This window comes from Parasteatoda tepidariorum, chromosome 7 (assembly GCF_043381705.1).
Source record: "Parasteatoda tepidariorum isolate YZ-2023 chromosome 7, CAS_Ptep_4.0, whole genome shotgun sequence".
Taxonomy (NCBI): Eukaryota; Metazoa; Arthropoda; class Arachnida; order Araneae; family Theridiidae; genus Parasteatoda; species Parasteatoda tepidariorum.
Genome location: NC_092210.1, coordinates 21,783,890 through 21,806,629, shown reverse-complemented (window position 1 = coordinate 21,806,629; position 22,740 = coordinate 21,783,890). Strand labels below are relative to the sequence as shown.

The 22,740-nt window shown below is 28.5% G+C and overlaps 2 protein-coding genes across 2 annotated transcripts; both read left to right on the top strand.

Moving 5' to 3' along the window:
- Positions 1–11,058: 11,058 nt before the first annotated feature.
- On the top strand, positions 11,059–14,565 carry LOC107456809 (cell division cycle protein 23). The gene is given in 3 exon segments (XM_071183154.1): positions 11,059–11,182; positions 13,676–13,971; positions 13,974–14,565. Coding segments are annotated over 2 exon segments (618 nt in total). The 5' UTR covers positions 11,059–11,182; positions 13,676–13,689; the 3' UTR covers positions 14,310–14,565.
- Positions 13,785–16,997, top strand: LOC139424780 (cell division cycle protein 23). Its single transcript, XM_043045248.2, has 2 exons — positions 13,785–13,921; positions 14,534–16,997. Exon 2 carries the CDS (start codon positions 14,569–14,571, stop codon positions 16,297–16,299), a length of 1,731 nt encoding a protein of 576 aa, XP_042901182.1. The 5' UTR covers positions 13,785–13,921; positions 14,534–14,568; the 3' UTR covers positions 16,300–16,997.
- The last annotated feature ends 5,743 nt before the right edge of the window (positions 16,998–22,740 follow it).

Genomic DNA, 22,740 nt, shown 5'->3' with positions numbered 1-22,740 from the left:
TATATATATATATATATATATATATATATATAAGAACCGCTGAAGAGTTAAGAGGACAGAACATTTCTATCTCTTCGTTCATCATATTCAGAATCTCTTTAATAGCATCCCACTTTCTAAAATGTTATAATAAATTGGTTAACCTCGCATGTTACTAAGATTATAAAAATACCCTAAATTGCGAATTTAATTATTAGGAAATTGTTATTAATATGCGTCTTTGTAATAACTATCTTTATAATAAGAAATTATTTTTTATTCAAATAGATGGAATGCCACAAGGATCTAGTTTTTCGTCACTTATGGCTAGCTTATTTTTATTTATGAACAAAAGTTACGCAAATGATGCTTACTTAATTTTTGTAATCGGTACAAATTGAAATAAAAAATAAGTATACTAAAAAGCTAAAATAATGAAGAAAACGTGGTTATTCGTCTAGGTGATTAATTAAAAAGAATCACCAGACTTGCCTTGATATTGATCTTTCGATGTCTGTCGCGTTAGTTACGCTGGAAACGTGTGGCTTTTTTTTGGACTGAAACACTGAATTCTTAGCTTCTCCAAAAGCTATGTGGACTAAAAGATTTTTTTTCTGACTGATTTTCAGAGGTTGAAGTGAAGGAAATATTTTACTGACTTTATATTCACTCATATCCTTACAGGACATGAAAGTTTTAACAGCTACTTGTTCAGGTTTAATTTAGTGAATTGTAATTTTTGTTCTTGTGGTTAAGATGTTGACAATATAGAACACATTATATTTTATCGTAATTTATATCAAAAAGAAAGCTTAAAAAATGAACAGAGATACTTAGGTATTTGTTGACCACCTGTTTTGTCCTTGTTTGTTAAATGCGCTTAAAACCTAAATATTTTACGTAATTTTATTCACAAATTAAACTTTTAATTTTTTTCTGTTTCTTTTTAATTTGCAATTGTACTATGCCCACTTACATCTGTAAGTCTCATGTTCTATTTTGTAGAGCATTAAAAATTGAGCAATAAATTTAAATAAAAAAAAATTATTGAAGCCAATGCTGCTTAATTAATTTCGGCAACAGGTACAAATTGAAATTAGAAAGAAATGTTTTGTATTAAGAAGCTAAATTAATGTAAAAGGTGCTTATTTGTCTAGGAGAAAAATAATAACTCGGCATACTATTTTATAGTACCTATTATTCATATTATTATTGTATATGTTAAGTGTTGTTGTTTTTAAAGAAAATAAGTATAATAATATCAGTATCAAGATATCTACTATAGATACTGTGGAAATAGGTTTCTTAAAGGGCACCGTAAAAGATAAGTATATCGGATTGACAACTCTAGATAGCAATTCTTGACTATCTAGAGTTGACCACGAGCAATATACAAATAAGTTTGAATGCAATTAATCATTATTTCGAAGGGATAAGCTTTTAAAAACAGATTTTACTTAATCTAATAATGTAAAACCAATGGGAAGGACGAACCATATAAATAAATTTAAAAAACAGAAATTGTTAGCTTAATTAATTGTGTCGGAATATGTCTTTCACTTTAGTACATAATTTTATAGAGTTGATAAATACCGATTTATTGGTTATTTACTTTTTTCATAAATTATATATATCTGGATATATATAATATCTATAATCTTACATATCATTCCGAGTTGGTTACTGCAAATAAAAATGAAATTATTGGTGGAAATATGTGAAAAATAAAATACTATTAACTATAAAATAAATTTTTTATTTTACTCTTATAAAATTCATTTTTTATTACATTACTCTTATTTCATTGTTACGCAGTTCGTTAAATAAGTTAAACACAAATTAGAGTAGTTATATCGTTCTTCATCTTTGTTCGAGTTCTTATTAACACGATACAGCGGTATCTTAATCAAAATATGTAAGAGTGAGTAATATAGTTAGAAGGTAACTTCGATAATATTTCCACGTCTACAGGATTGGAATATTCCAACATGACGAGTTTTGAGATTTCTCAGAAACAAATGCTTAACACAAATAATGCAAAATAAATGAAAGATTACGAAATCATAAATCTTTAAAAAATCGTTTGTTCTAAAAATATTGTTCTTTTCCTCAATTTTAACTCGCGTCAATTCCTCAGTATGACGTGATAAGGCTAATTTTGGTGGATGAAAAATCATATGGCATCATCTAGAAATGAGCTAACAAATTCCAATTTTATAAAAGAATATGATTTAAAATAATGTAATCTAAAACAAAGAATATGATCTAAAAGTATTTAAGCAATGATCTAAGGATGTGATCTAAAATAATTCTTTTCTAAATTATTAATATACTTTTTTAAAAAAAATGAGGGGGAAAAAACAAAGAAGCGAGTGAAGTAATTAAATAAGTGTTTCAGTTAGTAGTTCAGTAATTCTCTTATAAGCACGAAAATTCACTTATAAGCACGAAAAAACTACGCTAAAAATTTATGATATAAAATTTAAAAAAAAGGTACTCCTTAATAGCTTTTGATCTACAAAAATTACAATTTCATTGACTAAAATGATTAGGGGGATTTACCTTATCTACGCTTATTAATTAATGCAGACGATATTTAAAATTACAAGATTAGACATAAAAACGTACTTTCTCTGAATGAACATACCTATTTTTGAAAGAATGTGCATTCTTGACAAAAGAGAGTAACTACAATCTGGACCTATCTCTGAGAACATTTAAGAAAATCAAAAATATTTTATTCGCAATCGTAAAACTCATTTATTCAAAGACAATTTCATGCTAAATATATTTTTAAAAATATTTATAATTTTTTATTACATTATTTAATAACAGCAGGAAGTTTTTGAATTATAAGACATGCAGATTTTTAGTTCATTTTAAACTTTGTAATTTCAAATGGCAAAATTTAAAGTAAATCGACCGAATAGTTTCCAGTCCTAGTAATGGGCAGAAGAAAAATTTAGGACAACATTTAAAAACAAAACTCAGGACACTTTTTGGAACAGTATTCTAAACTAGTTTTAAAAAAAATAAACAGCAAACAAAAAAAAGTATATATTGCTCTGCTTAAATATAAAATATTTAAATTTCATCACAAAAGAATAAAAATTATACTATTTACTATGTTTAGAACAGAAATTTCTAACTCTTTCTAGAATAACTTTATTAGCAGAGGATTGGAAAACTCATAGTAGAAAATTTATCAATATTATTAAAAAATTTCTATATACCTATGTATCAACAGATAGAAAATTTTTGAGGCAATGTCGCTTTAATCAGTAAGTTATTATTCCCTCAGTAAGTTACCAGTAAGTTATTATTCCCTCAAACCAATAATTTTAAGTAGCTTTTCAATAATATGGAGATGAAAACAAAATGATCAAACATTTTTGTACAAAATGCATGTAAACTTGATACATGTAAACTAGAGGATTATCCCTTAAATCACTATTTAATTTTATGTTCATTTTATTAGTATTTATAAAAATCATCTGAAAGAGATGAATCAATAATTGTGAAACTACAAAATTTTACCCTATAAGATTTATTACTGCGTTTGCAGAAAATAATGAACAAGCGTATGACCACTGAATTATTACAATAAAAATTTTACTATGGAAAATTACTGAGTTTCTTTTTCATAAAATGGATGCATTCTTCCAAAAAGTTGGAAGCAATATATTATGTGTATAATTCGTGGACGATCTCCAAGTTTGAAATATTGCATTACACGATTATTAGTAGCATTTTTAATTAAAGTAAAAATAATCTTTTGGTTCTTAAAATAAGTTTTTTTTAAAACCCACATTTGTATACGTAAAAAATAGGAACATCAGGACAAAAAGCTAAATATAAGGACAAACTATTTTTTATCAGAAAAATCAGGATAACTACAAGCCCTGAGTTTCTAAGTAATGAAATTGTTTTAAAAAGTCACATTTTTAAATTTTTATTTCTCAAAAATTATATTCAATCTATTTCGTCACAGTTAAAAATTATGTAAATATTTTTTTATCTTTTAATCAAAAAATCTTTCATTCATTATTAAATCAAAAAATAATATCATGTGAAAAAAGTACTTTTTACATTGAATTATATTTAGATGAACGAGTTTTGCGATAGTGTTTGAAAATTTTTGTTCTCTTTAGTTTTTCCAGCAGTACAATTGTAAACATGATAGAAAAACGACACCAGAGGAATCTATCCATGGCAACACAGCCTGTACTGTTATTTTATTTTATAATCAGCGTTAAACAGCTGACCCGATTCTGAGTTTACGAATATCAATGTTCAACTCCGCAGACTTGTAATTGTGAATCCAACCCAGAAGTATAAACGAACTCCTGGAATAAGCATTGGGACAAACTAACCTTAGTGGAGGACTTTTTGATGGAACTAACCCGCATTTGCATTACATGGAGAGGAAAACCTACCACAGATAGCCATGCGACAAGGAGATTATAACCCATGGTCAATCTACTTCTGAGGAAACTTTACATCAGCAATGAGGTCACTGCGAGCCAGGAGTAGAATTTGCATCAACCAGCCTTCACCCGGATTTTAATCAGGGTCACCTCATTGGGAGCAGAATGCTTTATACCCCGAGCTAACATGGCTCTAGGCTGTACTGTTAGATGCTGTCAGAGATATTCCATACGTTCACTACAAATGACAGGCAGGAAGAATACAAGGTGTCCCCTAAATAATCATTGTACAGCAATTGGGGTGTTTCTCAATTATGTATTGTTTCTATGTGTGCCTTTAAACAGGTACTTTTATTCATCTAAATTATCTTAATTCAGTGTTAATTTGATAATATGACTGCAAATTTCATGTTGCTTCATGTTTATGCTTTCTAATAATCATTGTCAAAAATTGCATCAAAATTTGTTCAGTATTAGATTTTCAATTGTAATTTAATGATTTGACACCTAATTTAATGAGCTCTTCAAATCATTAAACTACTATAAAACAGTTATTTATACGTCTACCTGAATGCAATTGTCAACAATTATTAGAAAACATAAAAAGAGCATTAATTAGATAATTAACTCTATTTTGGATAATAATTAAATTAAGATAAATAAAAGTAACTGTTCAAAGGAGCATGTATGAACAGTGACAGTTCATAATAGGGAAACACCTATTATAAAAACAGTTCATAATAGGGAAGCACCCCAGTCAACGTAAGATGACAATTCCAATCATAAGTTTCTGTGCAATTTATAATCCTTATAATGTGCCCTACCTAACCAATTGTTGCAAAATTTACAGGACACCATTAATGCACTTTTCAAAACAATGTATATGTATTTTTTTTTTTAAAAAAAACAGTCAATTTCGTTATTTTTTTTTTCGTAGAATTTGTGTACAACGTATTGAATTTATCAGAAGTTAACAATATTGATCTTGGAAGCAAAAATTTTTAAAAATTGCTGATTGTAACCTAATAAATAAATTTTGTGTTTGTAGATTCAGATTTTTAGCTCAAAAATGTAATAAAGTTGCTCTATATACTTACAGTAGTTTAGTAATTTTTTTTTTTGTACAATAATACTTGTTAACCAGCTTAGAAATTTTAGTGTTACCTGCCTTTTAACACAAATATGACCTGTATAACATAAACGAGCGCCGTTCAACGAAAATTTGTCACGGTTTTGGAAAGTTTTTTACTATTACTAAAAAAAAAAATCTGCTTCTTCAAAAAATGTTTTTTTTCTTTCCAATTCCCGAGGAGGAAAAAAAGATTCATTTTCACGTCTTTTCCTACCAAGGCAGACCCAATTTAAAATTACATTCACATGATTTAAAATCACACATTGTGATTCCTATTTATGCAATTTAAAAGCCATTATTACAATTCATGTTCAAGTGAGTTAAAAATTAGACGTCAGAATTTGTATTTAAGCAATTTAAAAAAAATAATAATAAACATTGAGATTTGTATTCCTGCAATTTTAAAATTAAACATAGAGATTTGTATTCACTTAATTTTAAAATCAAATAACGACATTCCTATTCAAGCGAATTTAAAATCAAACAATAAGATTCGCATTCAAGCGATTTTTGAAAATAAATATCGAGATTCGCCTAATTTAAAAATCACACATTGAGATCACATAAGCACTTCACATAATTTAAACAAATAAATAAAATCTAACATATTTCAATTAAAATGATGATAACATTCGTTGGATAAAAGCTTCATATTCACTTTTTTATTGCACAAATTTTAGGTATTTTTTTAATTATTTAAAAAGTGTTTTTGCACATAACATTTTCGGGTTTCTATTTTTGACGTTTTTGGTTTTTTGCTAAACTCATTCCTGTGATATGAATCAATATAGAATTCTACAAAAATTAAACATTTAAAAAAAAACTTGACTTTCAAATGAACTTTGTATGATGTGGCAATGAATTGATTGAAACTAGTTACAAGAGGGAATAAATGCGTGTTTTAATTGAGATTCTGTATAAGGAGAAAGTTTTTCATTTTATCTAAGACAGTTAAATTATAGCATTCAAAGCCATTTTCAAAAATGATGTTTATGCATGATATTCCACACTCAAGCATTATCACAATACAGTCAACCCCGCTTAAAGGAATACCATCGGTTCCAGCCAAATCTATGCTATTGAGCGGGTTATTCGATTAAAAGGGGAGTGCTATATTCAATCTTTAATTCTGAATTTTTGCCAAATTTTATTTTTTAATTGTATTTGATAAAATAAACTCAGTTTTGTGATCAATAAATAATTATAATTAAAACTTTCTGCCTTAGTATCATTATAAAACGTCATTTAAAGTTACATAAAAATAAATCAATGTTAGCAAAAAGCATCATGTAGGAACGAAAATATTATTTTATCCCATCCGAAAAATTCTATAATTGAAGACTGTTTTTTATACCCATTTAATTCGTTAATTTATCAAAATTAGACATTCCCTTTTAGTTTCTACAAAAATTTTCTTGACTTGTACGTATTCCTTTCAAACACATTCAGATTTTTTTTTTTTTATCGTTGAAACTTGAGAAATTCCTAATTAATGCGCTATTTTAGTTGGGGATTTTTTTGAAATTTATTGTTTCTAAGATTCATTGTTTTTTTCCGATTAATTTAAAGAATTTTTTTTTGCACTCAACTTGCAACAAACTCAAAATTATTCACTGGATTAAGCAATTATTCTACTTAAGAGAAAGACATGCTTTACACTAGTGTATTAGGTTTTTAAAACTTTTTCTTATCAACGCTAATAGTGCATCAAGAGGGGGCCACAAGTCTTGACCTAAAAACTAATCACTCTATCCCTTTTTAACATACTAAATGATGTGTGAGTGAAGTAAGTCAAAGAGGGGTAAAACCCCCTTCGTTTACTTCAATGTATAACTGGCAGCAAGATTTGATTAATTTTTCAACTTCATCCCAAACACCTACTATAATGAATAAGAAGTTCCTATTGAAATGACCACCTACTGTATCCTTATCTTAAGTGAAAAAGGGAAATTCCATTTCAGCTGGTGAAATATTTTTCTATAATTAACAAATTTTTTAATTTTAATACCACTTCTTTATGCGATTAAGCGGGGACAAAAAACAACAGATAACCGTTTAAACTTAAATATAAAATTATTTGGTTCCATTAAATTTTATTCCTATAAGCGGGTTATTCGTATATCCGAGGGGCGAATAAGTGGGGACGACTGTATAACATTACCAATCTTTAAATTCAATTCTAAAAATTTAATAATATGAAATGTACATGTATTATGCATTTAATGGCTTAAAACAAATCTTCCTTTCAATATTCTTCTCATTATAATTGCTCTTCCACCAGGGGTTTTCAATCTTGTCTGGTAGGAATGCTTTTTTAAGCGCAGTCTTTCACTTGGACGATAGAAATGCTTTCTGACATTGGTTCTAATCTGATCCACAATATTGATGCCCACAGCAGTTTGAGGTCTTAAGAGAGTTGATGAGTTCCACATTTGTTGGTAAAGTAAGGCAAAACTAAAAATTAAAAAAGTATTATCATTTACAAGCCAATATATTGAAATTATTATAAAGTTCACAAAATGCAAAAACAATATAACTATAATAATTTTAACTGTCTGAGCATGGGTCCCATTGTGCATCAAAAAGCTATTGTATCCATGTTATACAATAGAAAAGCACGCACAACATTGATAATCACTGCAGCTTGAGGTTTTAAAAGACTTGATGACTTCCACATGTCAGTAAAGTAAAGCAATACTACAAATTAAAAAAGAATTATTATTTTCATACCAATGTTGAATTGAAGTTATTATGAACTGTAAAGTGGACAAGTTGCATAAACAATATGACCACAATATCAACACTCTGAGCATTAGCCTCATTGTACATCAAAAACTATCGACTCCATGTTATTCAACAAGAGAGCAAAGCGTAGTTTTTTTATAGTAAAAATTTCAATACGATTTTGCTTGAAGCTCAACACTTGGATAGTTAATATAATACTCATGCCAAATTATAGCATCGTCTAAGTTTTCATCAAACAAATAAATATTTTACTCAATATTCCATGTGCTAACACTCTTAGGACTTAGATTTAACAATATTTGCCTCATAGAAAAGTAAAAAACAAAACAAAACTGTGTTACGAAATTACAGTTTTATATTAGATTTTTTTTTTTTTTTGATTTTGAAAAAAAATTACAATTATGACAAAAATATTATAATTTCACTTTAATTCAAACCAAATGCTCATTGACAAACAGACCACATTGACAAAATAAATTTTGTTTGGTTTTTTTCCGTAGTAGGGTCTCCGATTTTTCATATTAGTTTGTAAAGCGGATTTTTTAAAACAGTTAATATTAAATAACTTTTTTTGTGTGAAAATTTTATCATAATTTATAGAAATATGCACATGAAAATTAATAGATATTTTTTTTAAGAAAAAAATAAATAAATAATAGATCTTGTCAGGATTTTTTTTTTTTTTTAAATTCAATTTTGCACCCACTTTATCATAAATTCAAGTAGTTTTTCAGCAATTATTGTTTCAGATTTTTACTTGGCCTTCTGAATTTCTGATACTTATAATAGGATAATAATATGACAGGGGAATTTCAAATTGCCCATTTGTATAATAACCTTTAGCTGCATAAGATTGATTTATGTCATGAATTCACTCATTATTCGAATCATTTTTTCAACGGTCACATCGATGAATTCCAGTATAAGTTTTAAAAACCCAAAATTATTAATATGAAACTATTAAAACTAATAAATCTTATTGTGCACATGAGTAATTATCTATTGATATTCGATAATTATCTATTGGTTCGAGTTTGCATTGATTTTATCGTAAATCCACATGATTTTTCAGTACTTACTAATACAGATGTCTACATGGTTAGTTGAGATCCTGCTACTTTTAATCGGATATCATTATGCAGACAAATTTGGATTTTCACCAATTTTGCTGTAAATTTCACTTTTATCAGCTGCGGATTTCTAAATCATTTTAAAAATCCCGATATCTTTAAATCATAAATCACGCATATAAGTAATCTCCTTTCCATTCTCCATTAAGTTTGTTCCATTTTACCATAAAGTCATGCAGCTCTGATCGCATTTCAGCAATTATTCTTATACATTTCAATATGATTTTTTAAATCCCTATTTTAAAACAGGATATTATTGAAAAAAAAACGACATCAGAAATTTGAAAGATGTACAACATTGCGAAGATAAAGAGAAACAGGATTTTTCTCTGATGATCGTTAATGTCAAGAATGGTGGGGGACGATTATGCTCAAGTTTAATTCTCTGATCAATTTTTAAACATAATATTGAACTATAAAAAAAATGTCAGATCATAATTGAAAAGCTAAACACATAGTCACCGTTCAAAGTTTATTGGTCGACCATGTCAACTACAATTATGAAACCCTAGATAGAATATTATATTGTTCTAATTTTACTGAGCACAATGTGTATTTCCAATAATTTAACTTTTAAACTTGACTGCTGACCAGAAGTTACCAAGACTAGGCAATTATTCTGCCACAGATCACGATACGGAAATCTCCCCCTGCACTTTATTTAATATTATATAAAATTGGGGATATATCGTGATCTGTGGCAGAATAATCACCAGGTCTTAGCAATCTCCGGGCAGCCGACCGAGAGAAAATAAATTAAAAAAATCACAGAAAAGGACCAACTTGAAATGTATAACTCGTAGCGGAGATATTTCTGTATCATGATCTGTCATGCCAACTACAATTCCAAGGTGCCAAATCGATTTTAAACTTGCAAATTATTTTTTAAAAAAAACATGCAGATGTTTGCCTGGGGGAGGCTACAAGTTATACCTATCGAGTTGGTCCCTTACTGTGATGTTTTTTTCAGTTTCTTGCCGGCCACTGCCCGGAAGTTTCCAAGACTTGGCGATTATTCTGCCACAGATCACGATACGGAAGTATCCCCCTCGTAGCAATATCTACATGCTTTTTTTCAAAAAATTTGCAAGTTTAAAAGCGCCACCTGTTCGATTGTAGTTGGCGCAATAGATCACGATGTGAAAATAAGCCCCCCGAAAGGTTTTAACTGGCAACCAATCCAGGGAAAACATCTACCTGTTTTTTTTTTTTTTTTTTTTTAATAAAATTTGCACGTTTAAAACTTATTTGACACCTTGGCGATTGTAGTTGGTCACGATACGGAAATATCACCCTTTTTGCAATGGAATGCATTAGAATAAATTAAAGAAACACTTAACGTATCAATTATAAACTTTTTTTTTTTTTTTGCTAAGGAGAACCGTATTTCAGCTAGTTTGCACAGATACAAATTTGTTAATTAATATTTTCAGATATTTTATAGCACAGAAATATATATACCTGGGAACTAGAGAGGAAATCTTTTTTCCAAACTGCATGTTTTGTCGAAAAGTAAATTGAAGAAAAATATATTGTAGAAACAAATGACGAAAAATAACAGAAATTGAAAATTTCACTAAAAGCGAAGTTTATTTACTTGAAGCGTTTTCTGTTGTCTATTTCTGCTTCATTTAATGCTCATCTTTTTTAAGTTGAGAATAGGTCAAAACTACAACTTCAATTTTTCAAAGTGACAGTTAAAGTTGACATGTTGAGTTTAATTTTCACATACATGGACACGAAAAGCGACTAAATTTGAAGAAACGCGTGTAGGTATTATTAATAATATATTAATGGATGTTTTCTCTCATGAGTAGAATTTTTTCACTGTAGAAAATATAATATAATAGGGATAAATAAAATTATCATCAGTTAATACATACCACTGTTCAAATTAATTCCCACCCTTTTTGTGTTTACCGATTTAAGTTATGTATGAAATTGAAATATACATCAGAAAAAGGGAAACATTTTATCGTTAAATCAATTTATATTAGTGATTTAGCCTGCTCTTAACTGTAAAAGCGTGCCTTTTTTCAAATCTTTGATAATTTAAATATAGTAAACAATTCTGCTAAAACATTCTTTGTTAATTTATCAAATGGGAATATTGTAGTATCGTGATCTGCGGCAGACTAATCGCTAAGTCATGGCATATCGGCGCGCGAGCAACTAAATAAAACGAAACAAAAAGGGTACCAACTCATTATCACCCGGGTTCAGGTTCAACACCCATCGTTTAAATTCTATTTGGCGATTGTGTGCTAAAGATCACGAAATATCTCCTCTGAAATTATGGTAGTACTTTTTATTCTTTGTCTTGAGGAAATAAAAATTCTGGCCGTAAAATCGTGACTCATTGCTCAATTTATGCAATCCTAATTTTTCCTTCTTTAATCACCTGCAGTGAATGCTAGATGCAGCTGAAATTTATAGAAATGTAAATGGATAAAATAGCTTAGTCACAGTCTTGATATTTGTTCTGGAATGCTATCTAATGTAATATTTTGGAATGTGGTTTTCTTTTTGCTGCATTCTACATTTTTTCCCTATATTTAAATATTGCCATATATCTCAAAGTTAAAAAAAAATTTCCAAACCCCCAAAATTTTAAGAAATTCAAGAGGTTGTTTTAAGACACCAGATCATGATTCATTATAGACTATAAACAATTAGATATTAATAATTCTGTTTCAATTCACCGCTTTCAAAAATAATTTTTACTGTGCTATATGCAATTAAGAAAAATGAATCTATTCAAGAGTATTTCAAAAAATATAACACAATATCTACAATTCAAGCTACAGTATGTATTTCTGTAGCTTGAAAAATTTGAATTTTCTTAAGCAAATTCTTCAGATAAAATTCGTGAAATTATGTTGTAAAAAAAATTAAGTAATTAAGAACTTAAAATTTTTTTTTTATATAGTAATATCTATGAAACTAATTATTCAATTTTTTATGATTGCATCAAGTTTTACTTTTTTTTTAGTAAGTAGTTTATGTATATGTAATTATTGAATAAAATGCCATTAAAAATTAAACAAAATAACGTAAAATTTAGCTCTTAAGGTCAAGTATGGGCTGTATATTATAACAAAATTATATCACCATTAATTAATATAACAAAATATCACCATTCGTCTAAAGCTGTGGCCGTGACTATGGTTATGAGGTTAAACCATTTCAAATATATTTAAGACAGGTTCAAGTTGGTGAGAGAAGGGGAATAATTTTTCTTTCATCTATTGTGAAGCCCCCTTTAAAATGCATATTTTTTGTTTCTATAGCAACAGATAACCTTAGATTTTGTAATGAGAGGAGTTCGTTCTATAGACGAACTATATTTTCCAACAAACAACTATTCAAACCTGAAAGAATTTTGAGAACCTTAAAAATTTTAAATCAGTTACTCGAAAACAAAAGATTAAAAACGTTTCATACAGTAGTATTTTTCGTACAATTTGCTATTTTCTTCTCATGGGCCAAAAATAAAATATTAAGGCTAGAAATTCTAGCTATTGATCGATTTAATGTGGAATATTTTGATATCCAAAAACTGAAAAAAAAATAAATGTAGTAGATGCTTGTAATGTTTTTTATTATAAAACTTAAAATTCAATTTGCTAACTTATATGATGTGCAAAACTATGTGCCATTTTTAAAAATTTATCTGAGCATTGTACCTAGGGTAAACTATATCTAAAAGAATCATTGCTTAAAATAGATCAAATTTTGCATGAAAAAAAAATATCCACTAGTTTCAAATGAATATAGACTTATAAATAGTTTGAATAAATTTTTGATTTAAATTTATTTTTTTTTAGCATTAGTAACGATCCACTTAACCAATATTTATAATTCTTTCTTGTATGAATCTCTTCATTATTTTGATGCTCTTACATTAATAAACTAGAGTAGGCTAACGATTATCAGACTCATATTAATAATTAGGCTCACCATCCTAGTTAATTTCGAATACAGGAATAAGGTCACTTATAAAACTTTTGTAATATATCTTAACTCTTCTTAGTTATAAGTTTTCAAATGTGTCTTATTTATAAACTTAGAGTACTTTTGCAGTAATCATGTATCTTAAAATGTGTTACATGTACTTTTAATTATGTGTCTGAGTTGGTAAAAAATTGAAATTTTGTCCTATGTGGCCTTGACTAGACAGCCGGGAACCTGCTGTATAAATTTTTTTTCTTTAACCTTGTTAGTTACTAATTAATTATACTTCGATTACAATTGTTTCCTAGGAGCCTGATGATCAATGTCCTTGAGCTTCGAAGAACAACAAATCCGCTGTGTAGTACATTGGCTTTCCCTCTGGTCTGAAACTCAAAAGGAAGAATTTTATAAAGTTTCGGAGCAGAAACGTTCTGACAACCTTTTAGATTTATTGAGTAGCTTTGAAACTTTAAGGGTAACGAGTCACTCACCATCTGTGTTTGAATGTCAACTTAAACAGTTTTCATTGTGGTTTGATGAATGGACTAATCAAGGTAAACACACCTTTCATATAAAATTATTAGAAGAATGTTATAAAGCCAAATAATGGCAAACAGAGGTCCCATTGGAATAGCCGAACAGCTGAACTATTTGATTCAGTGGTTCATGGAGTACAGTGAAATGCAGAGAGATGATTTTTTTGAAATCCTTAAAGATATCTACTCCCATAAAGAAATAAATGGTGTTGCTAATTCCATCAATAGCCTAGAATTAAATGAAAGACCTCCAAGCATTTTCCAATGTAGAATGAAATTATTTCGTGAATGGTATGCTTCTTGGAATGAAGAAGAAAAGAACGAATTTTTGGCCCGATTGAGAAGAATGGATGAGAAATTCATTGAAAAATTTAATTCTGAAATGGGTTTTGAAAATGTTGTGTGATTTTTTTTAAATTATAATTTTGATTAATTTTCCTAATTTTTATTTTATTATTTATATGTAGGTTATTTTAAAAGTAAATGAAAACATTCCATTTGTATGACCTAGATATGGTCCATATTCCATTGTGATGAAGATGATAATTAGTTTATAAATAATTTTGATTTACATTTTTTGTACATGATATAAGTTTTATGTAATTTATTTTTAAAATTGCTTTTTTGCAGCTTTATTGAAGATTAGTTAACTTTTGTTCTTTAAAATGGCATCAATTGGAGAATATGATCTTAAAAAAATTGGCTCTGATTTAAAAAGGATAATTGATGAGAGTAGTGAAAGAGGTCTCAGACATACTGACATTTGGGCTTCGGAACTATACTGTGCGTTAATTGATCAAATTGGAACTGATACTGATTTCAATTCCTCAGAGCTAATCGAAAATAAAAGAGAGGATATCAAAGCTAATGAAAGAGAGTATGCTTATTATCGACGTGCCAAGTCTTATTTTGACAACCAAGAGTATGATCGGGCTGCTTACTTTGTACAACACAGTACATCACCCGTTGCAAGATTTCTTCATTATTATTCTACTTATTGTTCCGGAGAGAAGAAACGATTAGATGACATCGCTGAAGCATCCTCTCCCAATGATAGATCAAAAAATTCAGTTTTAAAATCATTACGGCTTCAACTTCAAAAAGCTCACATATCAGGGTCTTTAGATGGATATTGTCTTTATTTGTATGGTGTTGTTCTTAAAAAGCTACAATTAGAAAAATATGCATTGGAAATTCTCTGTGAAGCTGTACAGAAAGAGCCTTTGTTTTGGGGTTCTTGGCTTGAATTGGCAACTCTGATATCAGACAGAGAAATGTTGAATGATCTTACATTACCCGATTGTTGGATCAAGGACTTTTTCTTAGCCCACACGTATTTGGAAATTCAGATGAATGAATCAGCTTTAGAAATTTATTCAAGCCTTATGGAAGCTGGGTTTTCTAAAAGCACTTATGTCATGGCTCAAATTGCCATAGCCCACCATAACATGCGTAATCTAGAAGAAGCCATTGTTGGTTTTCAGGACATTCTAAAAGTAGATCCTTATAGGTTAGACAACTTAGATATTTATTCGAATTTGTTATATGTTCAAGAAATGCGTGTGGAACTGAGTAATCTAGCTCATAATACGTGTGACATTGATAAATACAGAGTGGAGACCTGTTGTGTGATAGGTAATTTTTACAGTTTACGTACGCAACATGAAAAAGCAGTTTTATATTTCCAAAGGGCTTTAAAGCTTAATCCAAGCTACTTATCTGCTTGGACCCTTATGGGTCATGAATACATGGAAATGAAAAATACCAGTTTCGCTATCCAAGCTTATAGACAGGCCATTGAAGTTAATAGAAGAGATTATCGTGCTTGGTATGGTCTTGGACAGACTTATGAAATCTTAAAAATGCCTTATTACTGCCTTTATTATTATAAGCAAGCTCAATATCTTCGTCCATACGACTCTCGGATGATGGTAGCATTAGGTGAAGCTTACGAGAAGTTAGACAAGCTGAAAGAGGCTAAAAAGTGTTTCTGGAAAGCACATGCTGTTGGCGACATTGAGGGGATGGCTCTTATAAAACTTGCTAAAATGTATGAGAAATTGAACGAAGAAAAACAGGCTGCAGCTGCATACACTAATTACATCAGAGATGCAGAAGCTAGGAATGCTACTGACAGAGATGAGCTTTGCCATGCATATTTGTATTTGGCCAAGTATTATTACGAACATTTAAAACTGGAAGAAGCTCATGAAAATGCACAGAAATGCTTGGATTATCCTGAAACTAAAGAGGATGCTAAAGCACTCCTTAGGCAGATAACCGCAAGAAGAATTCATGCTGAAGAAATAAAGCCAAACTCCGGTGTCTATCGTTTTCCAAATACAACCCCATCTCCAGTCCACATATCTCCCATGAATTTGACATTCACTCCGTAATTATTATGGGAAATTCAATTTAATTCCAAACTACTTTTTCTGTATAAAGGTATTGCAATAAATATTTTTGCCTTGCCGTAGATATGTCATCTACATATATTTTCTAATTAAATGCATTCATTTTCTTAGGTGAATTTTTTACGTATTTTAAATTTTTTTTATGCTGATCCTGCTTTTCTCCTTGATAAAATTAAATTGGCTACTGGAGTAGATGTATACAGCTTATAGTTTTTTCTTTTCTATGTGTATTAATTTTAATTTGTAATGGTGGCAATGGTTGACTGTGTTAACTTCTCACCTGCTGCATTGGAAATAAAAATCTGTTATGATAGATTTTTTTACTTCAAAATTTTAGAATGTTTAAAAATAAAATAAAATTACAATGTATTAATTAAAATAAACTTGACTAATTAGAAATGTTTTGTGGGAAAGACTTGGTAATTGCTTAACTATTAAAATATTTATTAATGCTCTCGTAATAGGTGAAACTCTATATCATTTGTATCTGTTTTATTTGTGAAATTCTCATAGCCTGTGAAATATTTCAAAAATAAAATGTCATAAGTTTTGCTATATATACTATGAACTAATAATATTAAATTATGTTAAGGTATTTTTGATTGTAATAACTTAGTGTTGGAAAATGTGTTAATATCTTCTTTTTTTCTGGAAATAAAACAATTTTGAACTTCTAAAAAGTTTAAACTTATTTTACTGCTCTTTTTTTTTCCCCTCAAACTAGATTATTTTTATAAAATCATAGATTATAAAATAATCAAACTATCATTTTCAATTTATTTTTACTCTGTCAATTTCAAAACCAATTAATAATTTGGCCTTATTGTTTTTCGAAAAGTTTTTTTTATATTTCGCGATCGCAACACTCAAATACGCCATCTGGGGAGAAACCGGTTTCATGCCTTTAGCCCTTCTCCCTTCCCTCTCCTCCTCTTTTCAGTTGTATAGGAATGTACTACGATATTTTCCCCTTTCTTAATATTTTTCCTCTTTATTTAATAAAAATATTTTTTTAAATTTCCATGATACTTTTCTTTAGAACTATGTTTAATGTAGTTATCAGTTCCATATAGTTTTTCAAGTTAAAAGATTTAATCTATATGAAAATCAAGAGAGAAACTAACCTACTTCCTTCCTCTATGACTTTCCACACGCTAATGGGGAAAGCATGTGAAGTGTTGCCATAGGAAAAGAGTTCTGCTCTACGCCTCCTGCAGCCCATTTCGATCGCCAATAGGTTGTTATGAAATAACCAACTTATCAGTTTTAATTTATTTTACTTTGGTGTCAATTCCAAAATCAGTTAAGATTTGCCTTGTTTACTTTTTAAATTTAAATCTCAATTGTTTAACGGCTGAATTAAAATTGTGTGAATTAAACACATATTTACATTCACAATTTATACATTAACTGGGACAGTTTTGTTCATTGTTTGCTAATTTAAAACAACTTATTTTTTCAATTTTATTTACTCTTCTTTTAATTAATTATATTTATAAAATTTAAGGAATTATAAACTGAATTTCATATTTTTCAAAATAAAAACTATTTTTTTTACAAGAAAAATCACATATCTTGGCTACACACAATATGAAATTTTGCTTAATGTGTGTGTTAAAATTTAGTGGCAAAGAATGATAAACATTAATTTTACTATACACAAAAGTGTAAAACCTATATTGGTGATAAATTTTGTGTGTTTTTACTTCACAGCTTTTTCTGAACATGACATTTCTATTTTTCAGTTGTGTTAAAAATTAATGTAAAATAAGATTTTTTTGACTGACACATTTATTGAATTAAATTTTTTGATCATTTAAACTGTATATTTCAAAATGTATGGTAAGTTTTATTAGGGTTTTGAAATAGTTGGTCAGCAATTTTTAAGTTGTTAACTTTTAAATGATCACATGCAATTATTATGGCCAAGCGATTCAATTACTAAGATAATTAGAGCCATTTATTGCTTATGCAAGACTTCATTTAATCCAATTCTGGCAATTTAACCCATACAACATTTATTTCAGCAATATTAAAATAAAATTATTCGGCAAAAACTATAAAAATATTAAGTTTAAAAAAAATCACTTAAACAGTGAGTGAAATGGAATATTAAAATTAATTTACAAAATCAAATTAAAATTTTTTTCAAAGCATATTTAGTTTAATAGCATTATTATAGATTTAAAGTGTACTTTTAAGGAAAGTTATTAGGTAATGAATAGTTTTTTATTTAAATAATTTAATCAATGTTAGGTTGCATTCACAAACTATTTAAAAGGAATTGTTTCACTTGAACTGCCAGCTAAGCGACATTTGTTTCTTTAAATCGATTGACTACTAAGCCTTTAAATTTTATAAATAAAATAATTTCCACACATATTTAATAATATAGTATTGCATATTCAAAATAATGTAGATAATTATCACCTAGAAAATTTATTTTATTTACATTTAGAAAAAAAATATTTTGTTAGAAATAAACTTTTACAATAAAATAATTTCTGTTTATATCTGCATAAAATATGAATTTTGATGTTTATAAAAAAAATTCTGATGTTTTTCGTTGAATGTACTTTTTTACCCTTTATTTCATATTTATTCATATCGACCAGCTACTTCTAAAATTCAAGTCTGTGTCATTAAACGTCATTTAAAATAAGAGAAATCAAAAAAGCCCCCATTCTCTTGGTGTTTCAATGTATAACTTTGTGTTTTGGCCCTAAAATAATGCAGTTTCTCAGCTGCAGCCTCCCGAGTTCTAACTCTAACAGGAACGTTTCCATAAGGCTGGCCTAATACTGACGAAGCAAACAGTAAGAAAGACGCATACAGGTAGCGATTTCCTATACTTTTGCATAAGGGTGTGCTTGATGATGCAAAAGTATGGGAATCTTTCCTTAACGCTCGCTTAATCAGTGTATGGTTTACCTTTAAGATTTTTGAAATTACATCCCATTTAATAGCATATTAACAAAGACCTTCAACACTGGCAAAAAATATAGGAATTTGATTTGAAACACTACATTTTACAAGACAGAACTTACTCGCCAACCTTAATTATTTGGTCGCTGATGATGAATGAAAATTGATCTGATGAAAAAATGATTATATATATCTATGTTCAATTATTTAGCTGTTGTGGTAGTTAGTGCCCTGTTTAATTAAACTTATAAATCAAAAAATGAAAGAAAAACAAAAGTTTTGCTATCACTTTAAAGCATAAAAATACTTGGGAAAAATCCGAAGAAATTGCAGCCATGCAATTGCTCTTAACTCTTCCCTTAACTTTTATTGTAAGGCTGTAATTAAAAACTATGCATACCATTATAATATTAAGAGTTATCTAGGCTTTAGAATGGACAAATAACAAATATTTAAAAACTTACCACAAGACAGTGGCTTTTCCTCAGATTTGAATTAATGTAGAGAATGTTGGCTAACTTAAAATAACTGTTAGGATGAGCTGAACTCAACCTAACAGTCATGAATAACTGTAGCAAACTCACAGCAGATACGAAAATATATTATTTGCAAAAAAAGTGCGACTTCATGTGATGACAGAGCCTTTAAAAACAGCCTCGACTTTCCGTAGCAAAAAAAAAATCAATGTTTTTATACACTTTTATAATTTTAAATTGTGCCTGTCGAACTTAACACTGCTGCTCTCCATGCAAATATTTAAAATTTTATTATTTCAAATTTATTTATATGTGAAGTGAGCAAAAAACGACTACCCTGAGTTACTTTCGATTGAATGATTAGATCTTCACTTCTTAGGACTCATTATTAATGGCTCTAGAAGATGACCTTAAATATGCCAATTAATAAGTGCAGATGATATTTTAAGTTACAAAATATGACAAAAAAATGTACTTTCTCTGAATAAACATACTCTTTTTTACAATGTATTTGGATATTTGACCCTCAGTATTTGGTCAGGAGAGCGTTCAAAGTTTCGACCCCTTAATGTTAATTTTACTTTTTGCATACTTCTCCATATCTCAAGAACTAATTAAGCGAATTGAATAATTTTTGCACACAGAAATAAATTGCCTTATCCAAAAATAACTCCTTGCAAAAAATAAATATTTAATATTTTATTAAATAATAGTAAAAAAAAAGTTTGAATTCTAAGAAATACAATTTTTTACATCATTTTAAAGTTTGTCACTTTACATGGGAAAATACAAAATTTGAGCGAAATAGTTCCAGAGAAATTGAATTTTAAAAATCTGACTTATTTGAAATTCAATTACTCAGGAACTATTCAAACAATTTTGCTTAAATTTAATATGGAGTTATTTTTTTGGATAGAATTATCTTTGAATAAATGAATTTTATAATTGTGTGCAAAATTTTTTTTATTTGCTTAATAAGTTTTTGAGATATAGCGAAATACGTAAAAATTAAAATTAAGGAGTCTAAATTTTGGAGCTCTCTCCTGACAAAACTATTGGGACCATATTTTAAGGGTCGAAATCTGTTGAAAAAAAGGGTATGTTTATTCAGAGAAAGTACGTTTATAAGGGATGAGATTTTTTCACTTTTATCTCTTAAATTTCAGCTTTTTTATCAAAAATTCAGATTTTCTAAAAATTTCTTTTTTTTTTATAAATATTCCGCTCTTTTAGAAAATTCACCGATTTTCAAAGAGAAACAGAAAATTCAAACAACATAGCTACCAATCTTTTCTCATTTTTACTTATTTTACCTATTTTCTCCCCTTTTACACGCAGCAGATAAGATTTTCCGAATTTTTTACCCGCCCTCCAGATAGATCCGATTTTTGTAGTTCAAACGACGCTGCTTCTGACAAGCCTTTTAGAGGTCCCAAGCCTGGAATCTGCTAATATCTCGATTCTTATTCACACAATTTTAATATCAAACATAGCTTTTCATATTTGCGTGTTGCGATTCTTATTCACGCGATTTGAATAATGTTTTTATTTTTCTTCACAAAAATTTTAGATGAACTTATTCTCTGAATCAATATTCCTTCAGATTTACATTCTAAAACATAATACTTAAAAAGTCTAAATTTATGTTTTAGTGAGTCTATTTTTGTAGAAATGTTTAATTTCGCATAGTGTAGTTGCTTTTTCTTTATCTCTATAAGGAAATGGAAATAATTATATAGAACATTTTTTAAAAGGGTTTAGGATGGATGAAATTTTATATTTCAAAAGGAATCATTTTTATGGAATTAAAATATATTAAATGTTTTCCTAAGCAAAATCTAAATATTATGAATAATTATTCTTCGCAAGTGGTGATTCAAACAGCTGTGGCGAAAAATTAGTCTGCCAGGTATTTCTCACTTTTGTATTTTATTGTACTTAGGATCCATGCTGGAAATATTTAGCTCAATCTTTTCTGTCTTCTCCATCGTTGAGAAGTGCTAATGCAAAAATATCCATGCATGGGTCTCATTCATTTCATGGAACATTGCATTTATGGAGTTTATTTTGTTTAATAATCCATCAGAATGAATTGTAGCTTAACATAACTTAATTATGATGAATAAGTTAACAACTAAAAAAGTAATTGCTTAAACATTTAAATTTCATTATTGTTAAAAAATATCACAAATTTAAAAAAAAATTATAACAAAATGGTGCAACATATCAATATTTCAAAATTTATTTAAACAGGAATCCTAAAAACAAGGCAGTTGCATTCGAAAACTGAATATCACTCTACAAAAGCTGTTGTAAAATGTCACCATCTCATATAAAATAACATTTTGCCTTCATATCAAATGTTCTATTTATTTAAAAATTCATTTTAATTTTAACAGCTTTAAAGTTCATTCTGATGAATGTTTTTTCTTTTTTGGTCATCATGTTGTTTCTGAATTTCTGCTGGAAGTGAATCGTTTTGACTTTGCATTTCTAATTGACACAGCTTCAATTGATTTTCTTTTTTGGAATAAAGGAAAAAACTTTAGTAGCGCCAAAGCTGTGACGAATCCCTCTTTTTTCGAACGTTTTCAGCAGTTCTCATTGCTCCAAATTCTATATATCTACTAAATCTGTATTTCATGAATTACCTTCACGTAGCTGTAGATTTATAATCAAAACGATTCACTTTCATGTTATGCTTTTCAAAAAATCATTTATTTATTATATTTTTAATTTTATTGTAATCAGAGGGACCTGCATCTGAATACTAGTCAGAAAATGTACATTTTAAGATAATTTAATCCATTTTGGTAAATATAAAAATATCAACTATTGTTAATGGGACACTACTTGCCTTTATATTTGTGAGTAGAAAAAATCTTTAAATTACCAAATGAAATTCCGTTTTCACGGAACCATAATATAATTTCTTTTTCCCCCCTCTTATTTCTAAACTAAAAATTTTTTTTAAAGGAAGGCTCAGCAGGCTTTGTTAAATGTCATTTTATTTTTGGCTAAC